This window comes from Protopterus annectens, chromosome 13.part0, assembly GCF_019279795.1.
Source record: "Protopterus annectens isolate FY-2018-M chromosome 13.part0, PAN1.0, whole genome shotgun sequence".
NCBI classification, from domain to species: Eukaryota; Metazoa; Chordata; order Ceratodontiformes; family Protopteridae; genus Protopterus; species Protopterus annectens.
Window position 1 is genome coordinate 184,767,016 of NC_056747.1, and position 17,087 is coordinate 184,784,102.

The 17,087-nt window shown below is 40.5% G+C and overlaps 1 protein-coding gene across 1 annotated transcript in view; it reads right to left on the reverse strand.

Annotated features, from left to right (window-relative positions):
* Window positions 1-17,087, reverse strand: part of RFX2 (regulatory factor X2) — a gene marked incomplete at its 3' end in the record, with an annotated part of 743,615 nt that overhangs the window by 187,438 nt on the left and 539,090 nt on the right. The window contains 1 exon segment of the mRNA XM_044090762.1: window positions 16,407-16,525. Coding sequence (XP_043946697.1) covers window positions 16,407-16,525 — 119 coding nt within the window.

Sequence of the window (17,087 nt, forward strand, 5' to 3'; positions counted from 1 at the left end):
TTTCCAACTGAAGGATAGGGCATCCACTTTCCATGATTGTCTGTGATAAGTCCTTGTGCAGAATTTGTCCAACTGATAAATCTGGGGAGAGGCAAATAGATCTATGTCCGGGCTCCCCCATTTCTCTGTTATCATGCTGAAGACTTGTGGATCCAGTTTCCACTCGTGAGGATCCATAAGATTTCTGCTTAGGTCGTCTGCCAGAGTATTTTGTTTTCCTGACAGGAACTGAGCTTGAAGATGTACTTGGTAAGTCAAGGCCATGTCCCACAATGCCATGGCTAGTCTGCAAAAGGGGTAGGAATGTGTACCCCCCTGCTTATGTTCCACATAACCATGGTGTTGTCTGTCTTTATCAGTAGTTGTCCTGGATGAAGTAAGTCCTTGAAGGCCGTCAGGGCATCCTGAACAGCTAACATCTCTTTCTGGTTGATATGCAGATGCATTTGTTTTGTGCTCCATATGCCCTGAATGCATCTCCCCACCAGGTGGCCCCCCAAGCATAGTCTGATGCATCTGTAGTTAGGGTTTGGTTGGCAGGGGGTAGAGTGAAAGACCGTCCCATGTTCTGGTGACATGTCTCTGCCCACCAAAGAAACTCCTGTTGTAGGCAAGGGAATGAGAGGAATCATTGTTTCCAGACTGTGGCAATGTTGACTCTGTAAAAATTTCAGATACCACTGTAGTTTCCTCATATGCAGTCTTGCATATGTAATTAGTAGAATGCAGGATGCCATTAACACCAAAGCCTGCAGAATTTGTCTTGCAGATAACTGGGTTTTTGTTGCCATCTGTTTGAAGTAAATAGTAAGTTGCCTTTGTTTGTCTGGCATAAGGTAAGCCATCTGGGCAGTTGTATTCAAACTTGCACCCAGGAATGTAATCTTTTGAGAGGGTACCCAGTTGTGATTTCTTTTTGTTTATTGGTGTACCTTAGGCATGTTAGAAGCCTTTTTACAAACGCCATATGTTGAAGAAGAATGTCCTTGTTTTCTGCTTGAATGAGACAGTCGTCCAAGTAAGGGTAGATTTGTATGCTTCTTTGTCTGCAAAATGGAATTACTGGTGCCAGGCACTTTGTAGAGACCCTGGGTGCAGTAGATAAGCCAAAGGGCAGTGCAGAGAATTGGTAATGCATGAAACCAGCTTTGAATCAGAGGTATCTTCTGCATGATTCCCTTACTGGGATATGCAGGTATGCCTCTTAAGTCTAGAGTCACTAGCCAAGCATTCTTGCCCAGCATGGGCAGAAGCTATTGCAAAGTCAGCATTTTGAATTTTGGGATGTCCAAAAATGTGTTCAAAATCGATAAATCCAGTATTGGGCGCCAGGCATCGTCTTTTCTGGATACCAAGAACAGTCTTGAGTAAAACCCTTGTCCTTTTTCCTGTTCTGGTACTGGCTGAGTAGCCCCCATATCCACGAGGGACGTAACTTGTTTCTGTGCCTCTGCCCATTGATTTTGTGGCAGATCTGGCCAACTGTTTGGAATTGGCAAGGTATGGAAATGAAATCTGTATCCCTGGATACTGTGTTTAATACCAACTTGTCCTGTGTTATTAACTGCCAATTTTGAGCATAAAGTGCTAGTTTTCCCTTTAAGGGGGCTGCCAAAAGATAAGTGCTTGGTGATGGCAGAGGGAAGTCATTGAGACTGTTTACTGTAGGGTTGTGCTCAGTTTCCTCCAGATTTGGAGGTAGAGGCACCCCATTGCTTTAACCTGTAAGAACACTGTGATTGGTATCTACAGCCTTTTGAGTGCCTGGATCTGCCTCGTGAGGCTTTTTCGGAAACAGGAAAGGACCTATTTTTTGTAAGCCAGTGTCTACTGAATCTTGGTGGTTGCACTTGTAAGAAGTCTTTTACAGTTTGCATAGACTTAGCTTTGTCTTCCATTTTCTTTAAAACTTCTTCTGCCTTATCACCAGAGTATCATGCTATAAAGGTGCATCTAACAATTTAGCTTTAACATGATCAGGCAGTTTTTGCTCCTGAGCCAGGCATGCCTTCTAATCACAGATCCAGTAACTGCGGCCCTGCAGGAGGCCTCCAAGGAATCAAAACCACATTGCAAAGTATGCGTTCCAACCTGTTCTGCTGCATGCAACAATTCCTGTAATTCTTTATTTTCCACACATTCAAAAGTCAACATCATTTTCTTTTTCAGTAATCCCATAACATGCTGTTGATATTTAAGCATATGGAATTGGCAGTTTAAGGCCCTAATTGCCAAGGTTGCAGACGTATAAACCTTCTTTCCCTATCTATCCAGCGCCCTGGAATCTTTATCAGAGGGGGTAGGATTCTTAGCTGTTGAGGCCTTTACACCTTTGGGACCGTGTGAGATAGTTTCAGGGTCAGCAGCAGGATTTATGAATAGAAATTTGTGGGAGTCAGGCACCCTGTAATATCTGTCTGGCTTGCTAGGAGCCAATGTAGGGAATCTGGAGCCATGCTTGATTCCGAAAACACATCATCAACAATGTCTAATACAGGAGGTATGGCCAAAGGCCTATGCTGAGGAAGAAGGAAATCCCTAAGCCTATTTTTTGATTCTGAGAAATCTTGACTCTCCCAATGAAAATGTTCCCTCAAAGTATGCAAGGTTTCTCCAAAAGAATAATCTTCAGGAGGAGATGCAGATGGGATGGATTCCTCTGCATCTGAATCCTCATAGGGTGGTATGGAAAATTCCTGATCAGAAGAGGAATCAGGAGAAATAGAAACCTGATCTGAAGATTCATAATCAGTGTCTTGCCTAGGCCTCTTATTGGGGGTTTGGGAATCCCTGATCAAGGTAATTGTCTTCAGCCATTTTGATCATCTGTTTTTTGGGCATAGAGGCCTGAGCACGTGGCTCATGTGTCAGTTTTTTAGCCTTAGAAGTTGCTTTTGTCTTTGTTTTTGAAGCTGGCGTCGGTTTTATGTAGAAATGCTGAGGCCTGAAAACACCCTCAGAAGCCCTTGCCTGCTCAGTGGCTCTGGACCCATCCGAGGGAGAGACATCCGCAGGTACAATACTCTGAGAATCTCACATCATGCCGGACTCCACATGGGTCTTGGCAGAAGCCTGCAACTCGAAAGTAGCGGGTATCAGGGGTTGCAAAAGTGCCTCACTGAGTACCAGCGAACCGTTGACTGGCTTAGGAGAAGCTTCGTCGTCGGTTTTGGACCTAGACGGTCTGTCTCTGTCCTTTTCTTTGCATTTTTTGTGAACTCTGGTAGTCTGATTGCTATCAGATGACATTTCAGGGTAGTTAAATCTGTTTCCAAAATATTCTGAAGCAAAGATATACCGACGCTTAATAGTGCATTGGTTAAATCTAGCACAAACCGACAGCAAGGCACGTTATGATCTGGGTCTAGGCAAGGAATACAGTACAAATGGAAATCCTTATGAGGTATTTGCTTCCCACAAGTAATGCAATTAACTTTTACTGACATCGGTAAGGAGCAAGAAAAAGTTTCCCCAACAGGGTACTTAGCTTTAATTGAAGACTTCGGTTCTGAAACTCGAATGCGAAAATTTCATCAGTCAGCCAGCACTTACAAACCGCTTCTGCTTCAGGCACCGCGCGGCAAGAAAGACTAAAGAAAATGGCGTCGGCTGCATGTTTTATACCCCTGATGACCTGACATCATGGAAGAGGAGACAGCAACCGACGCAGGACCCAAGACTTTCATATTCAGGCCGACTGACGACAACCTGCCAGCAAATTACCCAAATGTAATGACTGCAACAGTGAAACACGAAGAACATCCTTGATCTATTTGGAAAAGCAAGCATCTGAGGAAATGCGAAAATATAATGAACAAAATCTAGAGACTTTTGAAAAGTATAAAACAGAAAGACGGACATGGGAAAGAGAAAGAGATCTGATATGGCAGAATATTTATGCAAAGGAGAAAGCCAAATTAACACAAAAAGGCAGCCCCCAAAGATATTCGAAATACAGGCAAAGGCATCCAGACATGGACAATTTCACAATAAAAAAATAAGATCATGAAGAGGGAATGTAGAACAGAAAATTAGTAAAGTAGAAGTTAGAAAATAGAAGCTTTAGTTACAAAATACTTGCAAATTGAAGGATTTAATGTAGAAGGTCTGACAGTTGCATCACAGCATGATGGAACAAGTCTCCAAAGTAAGGAGAAACAGGAGGAGCAGGAGACATTTGAATAAGAAATAATGGACATGGGAAAGAAAAAATAAACTTAATATGGTGCAATATTTATGCAAAGGAGAAAGCAAAACTAATCAATACAAAAAGAGCAGCACCAAAGATATTTGAAGAGAAACACAGGCAACGGCATCCGGACATGGAAAATTTTACAATCCAAAAAAGAAGAGAGAGGAAAAGTAGAAAAGAGGATTAGTAATGGAGAAGTCAAAGAAATAGAAAGTGAGATTATGGAGTACCTGCGAAGTGAAGGATTTAGTGCAGAAAATCTAACCCAGAAAGCACCACTGCAGGATACAGCAACTGATACCCAAATTAAGGAGAACCTAGTAGAGTGACAAACATCTGATCAGTTGTCATATGAAGATACTTTGGAGAGTTCAATGGGAAACCAGTACAAACGTTCAGTTGGAGTTTAACAGCAAGGGGAGGAACAAGAAACTGTTGCAACGCTGTTGCAGTCAATGTTGTGGAGTGATAGGGCAGAGAACTCCCATACTAAAGAGCAAAGTATGACACAAATACTGAAGAGAATGTGGCATAGGAAGATGCTCTGGAACTTTCTATAAAATGCCCAAAGGAAACGGAAAACAAAGAATGTGCCCTCAGTTTAGAAGAAAATGATTTAAGAGAAGAGTTGACTGATTTAAAGGAAAACTCTAACCTAGAACCAAATAACATCTGCTTTTTTTTTTACCCTATCTGTGTTTACTGACCTATTTTAACACCTCAAAATCACTCTAAGTGCTTTATTTGTAATTTTAGCCCGTTTTCCACAACATGGCTACCAATGGGGCTTGATGTATCAATGTGGTTTTGTTCTCCCTCAACACTTTCTCTTTCCCATACTACTTTGTATGACTCATGCCAGACAGAAGGAAGTAACTGAATTCCCATGCCATTGACATATAATGGGATTTGCGTGAGTCACTGTTATCTTCTTTACCTTCTGTAAAAGGGCTTCTTTTCTGTCTCTAATCACCCTCATTTATGTTTGGCTCAGAACTTGTTTGAGACTATACTTAGACGTTATCCAGCTGCAGCCGGAAAAGCAGCTAAACTGTAGGCCTTTTCAGGATTTTCTTTTGTAGTTCAAGAGGAACTGACAGTCCCCTTCCCCCACACTACTGCAGAGTTGTTAAAACTGTCAATGCACTGAGAGACGTTTGCAGAATCAATTCCTCTTGGACTACAAAATGCAAGAAAACCAAATATAGTAGTCCGTGCAAAACAGACAAAAAGTAGCGCTGATCACTGAAATTGCTACACCCAGCGATTACAGTATTTTGCAGAGAGAGAGAAAGAAAGAGAGAGAGAGAGAGAGAGAGACTGACTCATAAAATACCAGTATTTACAAACAGAAACAACAGCAATGGGGAAGAAAGATACCCAGACAGATCCAATAGTACTAGGAACAGGACTAATAAAAATAATTTACCATCATACTTAAATATTCTACTAATACATACAACACTGTATGAAGTGCAGAGGAGGTCAATCTGAGCACATTGTGGCTGCTGAGCACTCTTGCCTAATGTCAAAGATTGAAGCAATACTAATTTCATGAGCTCTAAGTGTACCCCTACTTAGGAAAGGGGACAATTCCCATATTCCCATCATGGTATTAGAAACCCATGGTACTTGGATAAATTAAGTTGGGGGGGGGGGGAGTGCTAAAATTACTTCTTCCTACTACTGAAAGCATTTTAATATTTGAGAAGCAGCTAAAAAAACTTTGTAAAAAAACAATAACTTAATCTCTCTTCTTATGAGTACATGGACTGCTCTACTACCACTATAAAAAGGACTTCACAGAAAAACAACCTGAATGAAGAAAGTACAGTTGTGTAAGTAAACTTACCAATATAGATGCTCTAATAGATCACCGGTGCAATTGCCTAAGCTATATGTGTTTTGCCATATCCTTGGCAGGATATTACCTAGTGGCTTAGGCTACCACAACAGCGATCTAGTTTCTAATGTTAAACTACCTAGTAAGAAATCAAAGGTACTTTGTGCACATTATGACTGCAGTGAAGGACAAAATAAAAAAAAATACTCCAATACACTATCTCAGCTTGTTCCTGTGTTGTCCTACATTATCTGGATCAGTCACGCTGTGTGCGTGTCTGTGTGCTTGTGTGTGTGTGTGTGTGTGTGTGTGTGTGTGTGTAGTCACTTCACTCAGGTCTCTCTCTTTTCTTTTTTAACAATGTAGTGAATGAAAAGAAATACATGGTTCAGTTTTTATTATTTTTTTTTTCAGTTCAACTGTGTAGATTTGAACTTGCAGCAATATTTATTTAAGTTTGTTTACTAGGGTAGTACACTGCCCACAACACACCATTTGCAGGCACTGTCCAGGTGAAGAAATGAAATATAAAAATAAAAAATAAAACAACTGATTCAAAAACACTGAGTAATCACAGAAGGTACGAAGTCTAACAGACAGCAGAAACAGTGAGCAAGTAGTAGCAGAGGAGAAAAACAAATCTGGATTAATTTTGGTAGTAAATATGGGATGCAAGCAGCTGGTAAGAACAGAAAGTGGAATTAAAAGTGATTTAGGTGATGGAGGAGTTAGGAGATGTGTCCAGTGGAAAAGCACTTGCAGTCAGATTTTTCATGGTGGTGTCTTTTAAGTTGTGCTCTGAAAGTAAAGAAACAGGAGATTCCTCTGAGGGGGAGAGGGACTGCGAGAGCTTGGATGCAAGAATGGAGGAATGTTCTGCACAGTGCAGTTTGGTTTGAAAGATCTGGAGTGAGGTAGACATCTGGGAAAAGTTACACAGCTTGTAAGGGGTGACTATATTATGGAGTTTGGCAGCAACAGGAAGACACTTAGATTTACTAGCTTGAATAAGACAGATACATAGTGAGCATATATGGTACACAGTTTTACTTGCTTTTTTGTGAAAAAACACAAAATGTCAGAAATCTGCAGTGTAACATCCGATACAAAATAATATGTTACTTCAATTTCAAAAACTATCACACATGAATTTCAGTAACTGGTTATGCTAATGACAAGCTAAGTAAAGTTGTGTAAGTAAACTTAAAGGAAAATTCCACACTAAAACTAAAAAAAAAATCTGTTTTTTCACTCTGTTTCCTGACCTATTTTAACATCTCAAAATCACTCTAAGTGCTTTATTTGTAATTGTAGCTATTTTTTCACTCTATATCCATTTTCTGAGTTATTTTAACAGCTCAAATTCACGTGGACTGCTTCTTACAGAACTTTAAGATATTTTCTGCAAAATGGCTGTCAGTGAGGCATAACATATCAAGGTGATCTTATTTTTCTTCAAACCTTTCTCTTTCCCATAATTCATTTCAAGTCTGCTTTATATGAGCCATGCTAGGCATAAGAAATAGTGGTGTATTCCCATTCCATTGACATACAATGGGATTAGTGTCAGTCACGGTCATCTTACATACTGGTTGTAACAGGACTGCTTCCTTTATTTCTTGAATGGTCCTCATCTGTGCGTGTCTCGGCTTGTTTTAAAATATACTAAGAAAATATACAGCTGCAGCCAAAACAGTTAAATTGCAGGCCTTTGTTTAAAGTATCTTTTTGTAGTCCAAGATGAATTGACAGCTGCTCCCCCTCCACTTTGGTAAATGTGGCGATACTATACAAAAAAATATATTTTCTGACTTTTCTCTAAATGGCAGACATCTTTGATACTACATTCAAGTCATCTTAAAATGTATAGTATAAGCAACAAACATTTAAGGTTTAAAGCTTAGCATTTCAATACTGTGATGCTTATGTAAAGTTGTCAAAAGAGGTGACAACTGACTTTGAACCATTGATTGATCTAATTGCTCCATTTTTCTATGAAAGGCATGGCTACATTGGAAGCAGCTGTGAATAAGTGTAAGTTCTCTTCCTCTCTGTAATCAGGACAATGTAAAAAGTTTCACACCTCTGTCTTGTTTTCAGCAGCATGAGCTCCTGACTACAAATTTCTATGTGTCTGGGGTATATCATGCAAGTGTAGACAAATTTCTCCACAACTTATTGTGAGAAGTTAAGCTTAAAAAAAAGTGGGCAGTCTTTCCCTTCTTTTGATACCAAAGTGAAGAAATGATAGTTTTATAAAGTACAATTAGGTTTCAGGTACCTACACAATACTGGAATCATACTGTAGGGAGAAAAGCACGCTAAGAGTTGAGTTAAACTGTAGGAGAAGGTGGAATTTTCCTTTAGTAAATGTTCTAATATATCAATGTTGAAGTAGCCTAAGCTATTTCGGGTTATATCCTGTCAAGGATATGACCACCCGCCAGCTTTCAAAGCTTAAGGGTATCTTTCATGTGTCCCAGCCATTACGGTGCTCAAGGAGATCTGAATAAAAAACAGCATTTGACATACAGTACAATACAGTGCAAAACAGCAAATGTTAGTCAAAAAAATACAGAAAGCACAAGACAAAAAAAGAGATCGATCCTAGATATTACTATATTCCACAGAGTTACATTTCAGTTTTGCTAAGCTGCAATGATAATGTTAAGAATTTCCATTAGATTAATAGTCAGGTGCAATATAATAGGTCATTGCTACTAGACAGCAGACTGTTGGGTAAGAATGTCTATGTGAGGCTAAGTTATTGAGTCTTCTGATGAAAGTTCATAAGCATAGATTATATGTAAGAAGACCACAATGACACTACAGATAGAGGACTGATGGACACACAGTAATATTTAGCCAGGAGAAAAGTGGTAGGCATAGTTGGAGTCCAAGGGGAGGATTTGAAGATTTGCTTTGAAGTATTTTGGATTTATGATTTGTCATAGGTGTTTTTAGGTGAGTTAAATGATGGCATAGTAGTGAAGAAGTGTTTAGCTTACAGACACAAGGTGTGGGAATTGATTCTCACATGAGCAACACAAGCTCAGTTACCTAGTACTAATCTATGAACCTTGACATGTATGAAGAATACCTTGCTTCACCACGTTTACTGTTTGGTCTATGGATTTGGGCAGGATGTGTCCTTAGACCTGAGAGATCTAAATGAGGAGTATCACAGCATTACTGTCTTCAGTGCTGGACATTTGTTTGGGTGATGCAGTATACTTTGGGCAAGTTTAAATTGACTGTATTTTTGATACCTGGCGAATACCAACCAGTTTAGTTGGTTGTGTGCTTGACAGTGATGGATTTTACTTAAAGTGGGTTGCAAATTTTTCAGTTGTATTATAACATTGTTCTAGCTTTGTTAAAAGGGGTTGACATTTGTGATTAGGGGACAGTCATAGGAGGGAGTTTACAATAGATATAAGAAAGGGCACTGGTCTGTTTAGATTGCAACATAAGATAGGGTAATGCTTTTTAGAGGAGACCTTTTTACATGGATCTTTTTAACAGTATTTTAGATGTGCAAGTCAAATTCTTGACTATCAATGATGAGGACCTGTGGTGACCCTGAGTAATTTAGTATGTGCGACAACCTCAAGTCTTGGTATAGAGTACTGTTTTGAGATGAAATACAAAAGCTATGCATTTACCAAAATGACAGATCTGTGTTGTCACATTTTCTTCCGATTTAGTGTTTGGATTGCTGAATTTGACTAAATCCAAACTCCACTTTCTTCTTGAGCTGTAGACCCAAGGCTCTGACTCCTCCCCTACCCATAATTCCCTCCTCTTAACTAAGTTACCTCAGATCGAGTTTGCTGACTAACTAAATTATAGATCTTCTCCTATAATTTTAAGAACCTCCAATTGTCCCAGCTGATAAACATGTTAATGACACAGTAAGAATCAAAGGAAAATTGTGAAAAGACAGTGTCTTAGGTGATGTCTGTCAATCACCAGAAGCTGTCAGTGATAATACTAATAGGGGGAAGGAGGGAGGGATTTTGAAATGGAAGAAGATGAGACAACACAAAACTATCATTATGCTAAGTACATAACTTTCATATCTGATGTTGTCTAATTTTGTCTGATTCAACATTTGAGACAAATTCCCAAAATGCAAAAAAGGTACCTGGGTGGTATCAAGAAAGGACATTCCTGAGAACAGTGGAACCAAAGGAAGAACATGCTCTGGATTGCATGTCCAATTTGTAAAGAGATAACCATGGACCATGATGCTGCTACTGCACAAATGCCATCAATGGGAACTCTCTTCATGAATGCTGTAGAAACAGCTATTGCACTTGAGGCATGGGCTTTTGGTTTTGTGTTGGAGTAAACACCAGTCATAATAAACAAAGGAAATGCTGTCCAACAGCAATTTAGAATGTGACTTTTGGCAATTTAGAATTTGTGACTTTTGATATATTTCTGCCCAATTTGCTTTAGAGAAGAATACAAACAGTTGATCTGACTTTCTTGTATCCTTTGTACAGTGTAAGTAGAATCTGAGCTGTCTACGAACATGTAATGGATGTAGCAAATGTTCCCCTTGGTTTGAGAACTTGGGGAAAAAAAAGACTGGGAAATCAAAGGACTGATTCATATTTACTTTGGATGTCACCTTTAGTAGGAAGGAAGAATTTGTTGTCAACTTTACTCTGTCTTTATAGAAAATGAGATATGGTAATAGTGCTTGTAATTCAGAAATCAGTCTAGCAAATATAAGTGCTACCAGAAAAATTATATTCCATGAGAGATACCAGACATCTACTGAGGCTGCCAGTTCAAAAGGATTTGGGTTAAGGCTTGAAGCATAACGTAATGTCCTGTGGGAGAACTGGATCCTTAATGGGAGGGGGGTCTTATCAGGAAAATTCCCTTGAGAAAAGCTTTGGAAATTTTAAGAGAAGCAATACAGGAGTCATTATGCCTTAAGTGAAAACATGAAATTGCAGGCATTTGCATTTTGATAGAACAACTAAACCACTTCTGAAAAAGTTCTGATAATTTCCAGGATCGATGACAGAGGACAGAAGAGGAGAGAGGATGGATCCAGTTTTCTCAAAGAAGCCCAAACAAAACATATTTTCCACTTGCTTTGAAGAAATAATGTGAACCACCGATAAGGACAGCCTGGCATCACTGGCTAATGCCAAAATTGAAGTAACCATGTGGTCTACTTTAGTGCTTGTAAATCCCGTAGAGGCAACCTGGATGGGTAACTCAGAAATCCGGGATGGGATCCAACACCCAAGGTGGATATATTAAAAGAGAACAAAGGAAAGGGAACCAAACCTGATTTGGCCAGAAAGAAGCAATGAGGATCACTCTGGTCTTGAACTTTACATTTTTCCTAAATTAATTTGGTCAAGAATAGTATCTGGGGAAAGGCGTAGAGGAGCCCTGGGGACTGACTGTGGACTGAGCATCCCTTGGCAACTGTACCTGCGGCGGGATTAGGGCAAAGTAACTGCTACATTTATTGTTCAGGTATGAGGCAAAGTTGGCCGTAGTGGATGAAATTTTTCGTTGCCACTGTCTGGTTGAGAGACCACTTGTGAGGACATATGACTGACTTGCTCAACTTGGCCACTAGTACATCTGATGTCCCAGGTATGTGCTTTGCTAATCAGAAAATGATGGTAAGACATCATCCATGGCCATACTCTCATGGCTTTCCAGCAAAGTGGGTATATCCGTGACCCTCCTTATTTGTTGATATACCAGACCACTGACAAGTTGTCTGCCCTGAGGGGTATCAAACGCTTGGGTAGGTAGTCCTGAAAAGTCTGCAAAGGACTGTTCTCTTCTCCAGGATATCAATGTGAATGTTGACCTCTTGAGGTGAGCAAGTACCTTGAGCAGTCTTCCCATCGAAAAATGCCTCCTCTCACCCCAGAAGGGAAATGTTCATGATCACTGTGGCCCAAGGAATTGGGGGACAAGAAGGTCACCCCTCTGTTACTAAGAGGAAGGTTATTCACCATTTAATATGATCTCTGCAAATTTGTGAGGAAAATACATGTAGAGGGTGTAGATTTTGACCAGAAGACAGAAAGCCCAATAATACTCTCATATGGTAACTTGCAAGTGGAACCTTAACAGATGAATCAACTTTGCTTGAGAAAGAGAATGATGAACTACCTGACAGGCCATTATTAGTGAGGACAGACTTCCGACATCTCAAAGCCTGGCAGTTTGAAGAACTGTGATGATATGACATCCTGTAAACTCTAATTGTTGCGTGAGAGACAAATAGCTTTTTGATTGACTTACCATGATCCCCAGTAGATCTGTAAGATGGAGTTGTAGTGCCTGTTGTTGTACCAGCAGTTCCCTGTATGTAGCAGTTGGGAGCCAATAATCCAAATGCAAAAACACCTGGATTCCCTGCAGTTGGAGGTGAGCTGCTACCACCGCCATAATCTCCATGAACACCCAGAAGGCTGTTGTGAGACTGAAGGCGAGTGCTCTGAACTGAAAATGATTAGCTCCCAGCCAGAAACATAGAAATCCCCAGGATTGCCTCTGTATCTTTATATGACAGTAGGTGTGCCCTGGAGGTCTACATAGCACATCCAGTCATCCTTCCTCAACAGAGGTAATGTGAACTGTACCATGACCATCCAGAACTTTGTATGTCTCACAAATTGAGATAGCAGAGGTCTAAAATTGTCCTAAGGTCCTCCTGCTTTCTCTGGAACTAAAAAGAACCTGGAATAGACTCTGGATCCTAAACTATATCAGGGGACCTTTTTGTAGCAACTTTGAAACCTCTGTAGCTTGACAGTCCAACTGACTGAGTGGAACATCAAGAACCTTTAACTTCTTTTTTGGAAGGTACAAAAAGGTAATGGTGTAGCCTCTGGTGATTATCTTTTATCACCCAGGAATCCAATGTAATGTTGTGCCAGACTTGTGAGTGTAAGGTTAAGTACCCACCAAATGCCTCCAGAGTGCGGCAGTCAGGTAAACTTTCAGTAGCGCAGATAAAGTTTCTCTGTGAAAGGGCCACAAAAACTATGCAGTCTACTTATGCCTCTGGCATGACGTCCATTTTTATTACCTCCCCATCTGCATGGGGGAGGGGGGGGTCTGTCTCCAGGAGCATGTTGGTAATAACCCTCTGATTTTTCTGAAGCACATCGTCTTACCACCCCCTTTGGTCCCAGGAAAAGGTCCTCTGAGGGATGGAGAAATGGATTCCCATGTCATACAGAGTAAGGTCTTACCATCCTACTCACTCCTAGTAACAGTTTCTTTAACTTTTGCCCCAAAGAGGATGAAGCCATTGAATGAGGCATTAATAAAAGACATCTTTAAGCTTTTCATGAAATTGCAGAGATGCATCCAGGCATGTCAGTGAAGGTAAAGACAGTGTCTGCTGCTCTAGCTGTACTACTTGCTGCATTAGAAAGCAGGTGCATGGCCACATTGGAAGCAGACTGCAGAGTAGACAGTTTGTTGCCCACTGTTTTTTGAACATCTAGTGGTAAGTTACCAGAGAGGGACTTGCAAATCTCCTTGACTGGGTCCCTCTGAAAATGAGTCATATGTGCAAGGTAATTCAGCACTCCAACTGTGAAAGTCACTGAAGGACAAGTCCCTTTACCCATTCTGTCCAATGTTCTTGACTTGGGGGATGAACAGAACTCTCCTCAGACAGTTCCTTTTTCATGGCTGCCGCTACTGTCATGGCACCTACTGGTGATCCTTTAGTACAATGATTCCTGTCTTTTGGTTGCCCATAGAATCCTGTCAGGCTTTTTGGGGAAGGGTTCCACTATGTCAGTCCTTTCATGGCTGCTGTGCCACAAAATCTATGAGGGCATCTGCAGGTAGTACCAACCAGTATCCAACTGAGTCTGTACCAAAGGCCTTGAGGAACACAGATTCATCTGAGGAAGGGGTTTCAGTAGACCAACCGCCCCTCTGTTTCATCAATTCTAAGATGTTATCAAATGAGACATCTTTAGTGAGATCTAGGAGTCTCTCCACCTTCATCCAAATTTGTGTTGCCTTCAGTGATTGGACTCTGAACAGGAGTCTAAGTGTCTCTGTTCGCATACCTGTTTCCTAGGACCTTGTCTCTGGGGTACCTCTGGAGGCAGGTCTGAATCAGACTGGGAGCTCAAGTGTGGAATATCCTCCAAACTTATAGATACTGACTATCCCCATTGATCAGAATGAGAAGAATAAGTCACAGGATCCACTCAGAGTCAGGACTAACTGGAACTCAAGGTCTGCACCTGCCTTCTTGGTTCAGTCAAGACCATTTCAACAGCCTTGAAAGCTGATGCCACAACTGGAGATGGGGAAGTGTTTCCCCTATCCAAAGTCTCAGGCTCTGAGAAGGACCTCTGATGCAAGCTACCAAGTGCTGAGGCCCTGAGAGGATGAAACGTCTCCGAAAACTTCAGAATCAACTCCACCAGCAGCAACCTGACACAGATACTTGGCTCAGAGACTCATCTTGATCCAAAAAATCAAATTCAAGAGAGTAAGGGATATAGCAGACACCAACATTCCTCAATCTGCTGGATCAGACTGAGGTGAGCTGGCAGGGCTCAGCTCAGACCCATGGGAATTGGATCCGAAAAGTTAATCAGTACTGGAAAAAAAAGGGAAGTGGGTAAATGGGTCTGTACCTGGAACTCCACTCATGGTCAGCACCAGGAGTCGTCCCAGTAGAATTTCCTCATCATATGGTTAGCATCCATTTCAGTGAGACTTCCGGTGGAATTGGCCAGCCTTAATCACTATGTCACCAATGGAGATCTGGGGAATAGTCTTTCCTGTAAAATAGGCAAATGGAGCCAAGGGCTCCATGGTTTTGGTGAGAATCTTAGTTGAAGAGAGAAGACTGGATCAGACGTCGTTGGAGTTTTAGGTGCTACAACCAGGATCAGTCAGATCTGTAGAGCTTTATCTTGATTTCTCAAATCTTTTCTCTTCCAATTTTCTCTTTTCAGATCTTTTTTTCTGTAGATTTTTCTACTTCTCTTTGTTCTTCCTTAGACTTCTCTTTCCTTTTCCCTTCTCTTCTCTGCTTTACCACTTGGGAAATCCAGGAAGTACATCTGAAACTTCCAAAACCACAACTTTTTGCTCCCTTTTCTGGTTTCTAGATAAGGTCCTCGGGGGGGGGGGGGTGGAGGGTTAGAAAACTGTATTCCTATGGCAGAAAGGGTTTTTCCATCCTGTTGACTTCTACAGAGTGTGCCTTTAACCTTGGATCCAAAAACCATCATAAGGGGCGCTAATAAAGGATGTCTTGAAGGGCTCTGTAAAGTTTCACAAGGCCATCCAAGCATGTTTCCTTATGGTAAAGCCTGTACCTGCAGCTCTCAAAAGTGCCCTCAGTTGCGCTGGATATCAGATGCATGGAAACATTTGATAGGGATTGAAGGGCAATCAGCTGCGAGTCTACAGTTTTCTTGCCATATGCAGACATGGACCCAGAGAGAAATTTGGAGAGCTGCTTCTTCAAATCTCTCTGAAACCTTGTCATATGTGCCAAATAACTCACTGAACACAAGGCAAATGTAGCTGAAGTGTAGACTTGCTTCCTAAACATATCCAAAGCCCTAGACTTTTGGTCAGAGGAATGGACAGCGAAGCTGTCCTTATTAAGCTAATTTTCGCTGGCTACCACCGATGGGCCTTTGCTCCAATTTTGCCTGTCTTTCAGAGTGACAAGGTATTTTTCTGGACTTTTAAGGGTTCCATCACATCCAGTTCTTTCTATGCCCACATACAGATCAAGTTTAACTAGCAGTTAAGAGTTGGAAAAATCACTGTACATTTATTTATTTTATTTTACATTTGTTGACCGGGAGAGTCCAACTATGTTCCACAGATCCTGTTTTCAGTGGAGGCCTGGGGAGAAATGCTCCAGAAAAAGAATACATATTGCTTAAAAGTATATTCAGTTTGAAGAATTTCAGTTTTACTTACTGCACGGCATGTGCAAAGATCATCCTCTCCAGAAATTCTAAAGTGAAGAGAAATTTCTTCATCTTGGTCATGGTACATATTTTGAAAACAACTTTCTATAGCAAACTTCTTGTATTTTCTGATGTTGTAGCTGCATTTACATTGAATTACTGAAGCATTCACACTAAGAACTAAAAATTATTATATAGATATTGTATTATACTGTAGTATTCATAATATTTACTTTTAATAAATAACTTATTTTCTCTTTCTGAAGCAGTCTGTGGAGCAGTTAACTTGCCAAACTATTACAGTGTGTAGTACGTGTGGCTTGAAAATGCATTTGCCATATTGACTGCAAGTATGATGCATACACCTGTACTTGGTCTCTTTTTACTACAATGGTAACTTGCATACCTCACAATGTTCTCTGTAGGAAGAAAGTAGATTTTTGATATCAGTCATAGAGATTCCCTCAGGTAATGGGGGACTTCCCAAATCTGGGGCAGGGAATTCTGGTAAGACGTGGGAAACATCTAGTATAAAAAAAACATAACAGAAGGTTATAGGAAATAAGAACTAAATAAATCTAAAGAGAAGAAAGCATTCATTGTAACAATAAATGATGTTAAAATTGTTTAGTTCTGATTGATTAGCATTCTGTAACTAGACTTTGAATCTGACATTTTGAATACACATATGTTCTCATATACGATATGGTAAATCCAGTGTGTATAATATTTTCTAGCTTCTGTTTCCGTGACTTTTTAAATAAATATACTTGCAAGTTCATTTTGTGTGTGTATTGTTTCTTCCTATAAGCTTGATGTAACAGGTTTTACTGATTATTCACTTTGCAGTTACAATCAGATTATTCTAATGACTTTGGGAGGGATCTACATTTGGTATGTTACTGTTTGCTTATTTGTTACTTCATACATTGCCACATCCGCTAACTGCACCATCACCTTGAACAGTCCCATTTAATTTTGCTTGCAAGGCTACTCCCTCTGCAGCCAAGACCACACCCATGGAGACACTGAGTCTTGGCCATGCTGCCTATGCCTCACTTGGGAGACTTTGAAAAGATGGCAACCA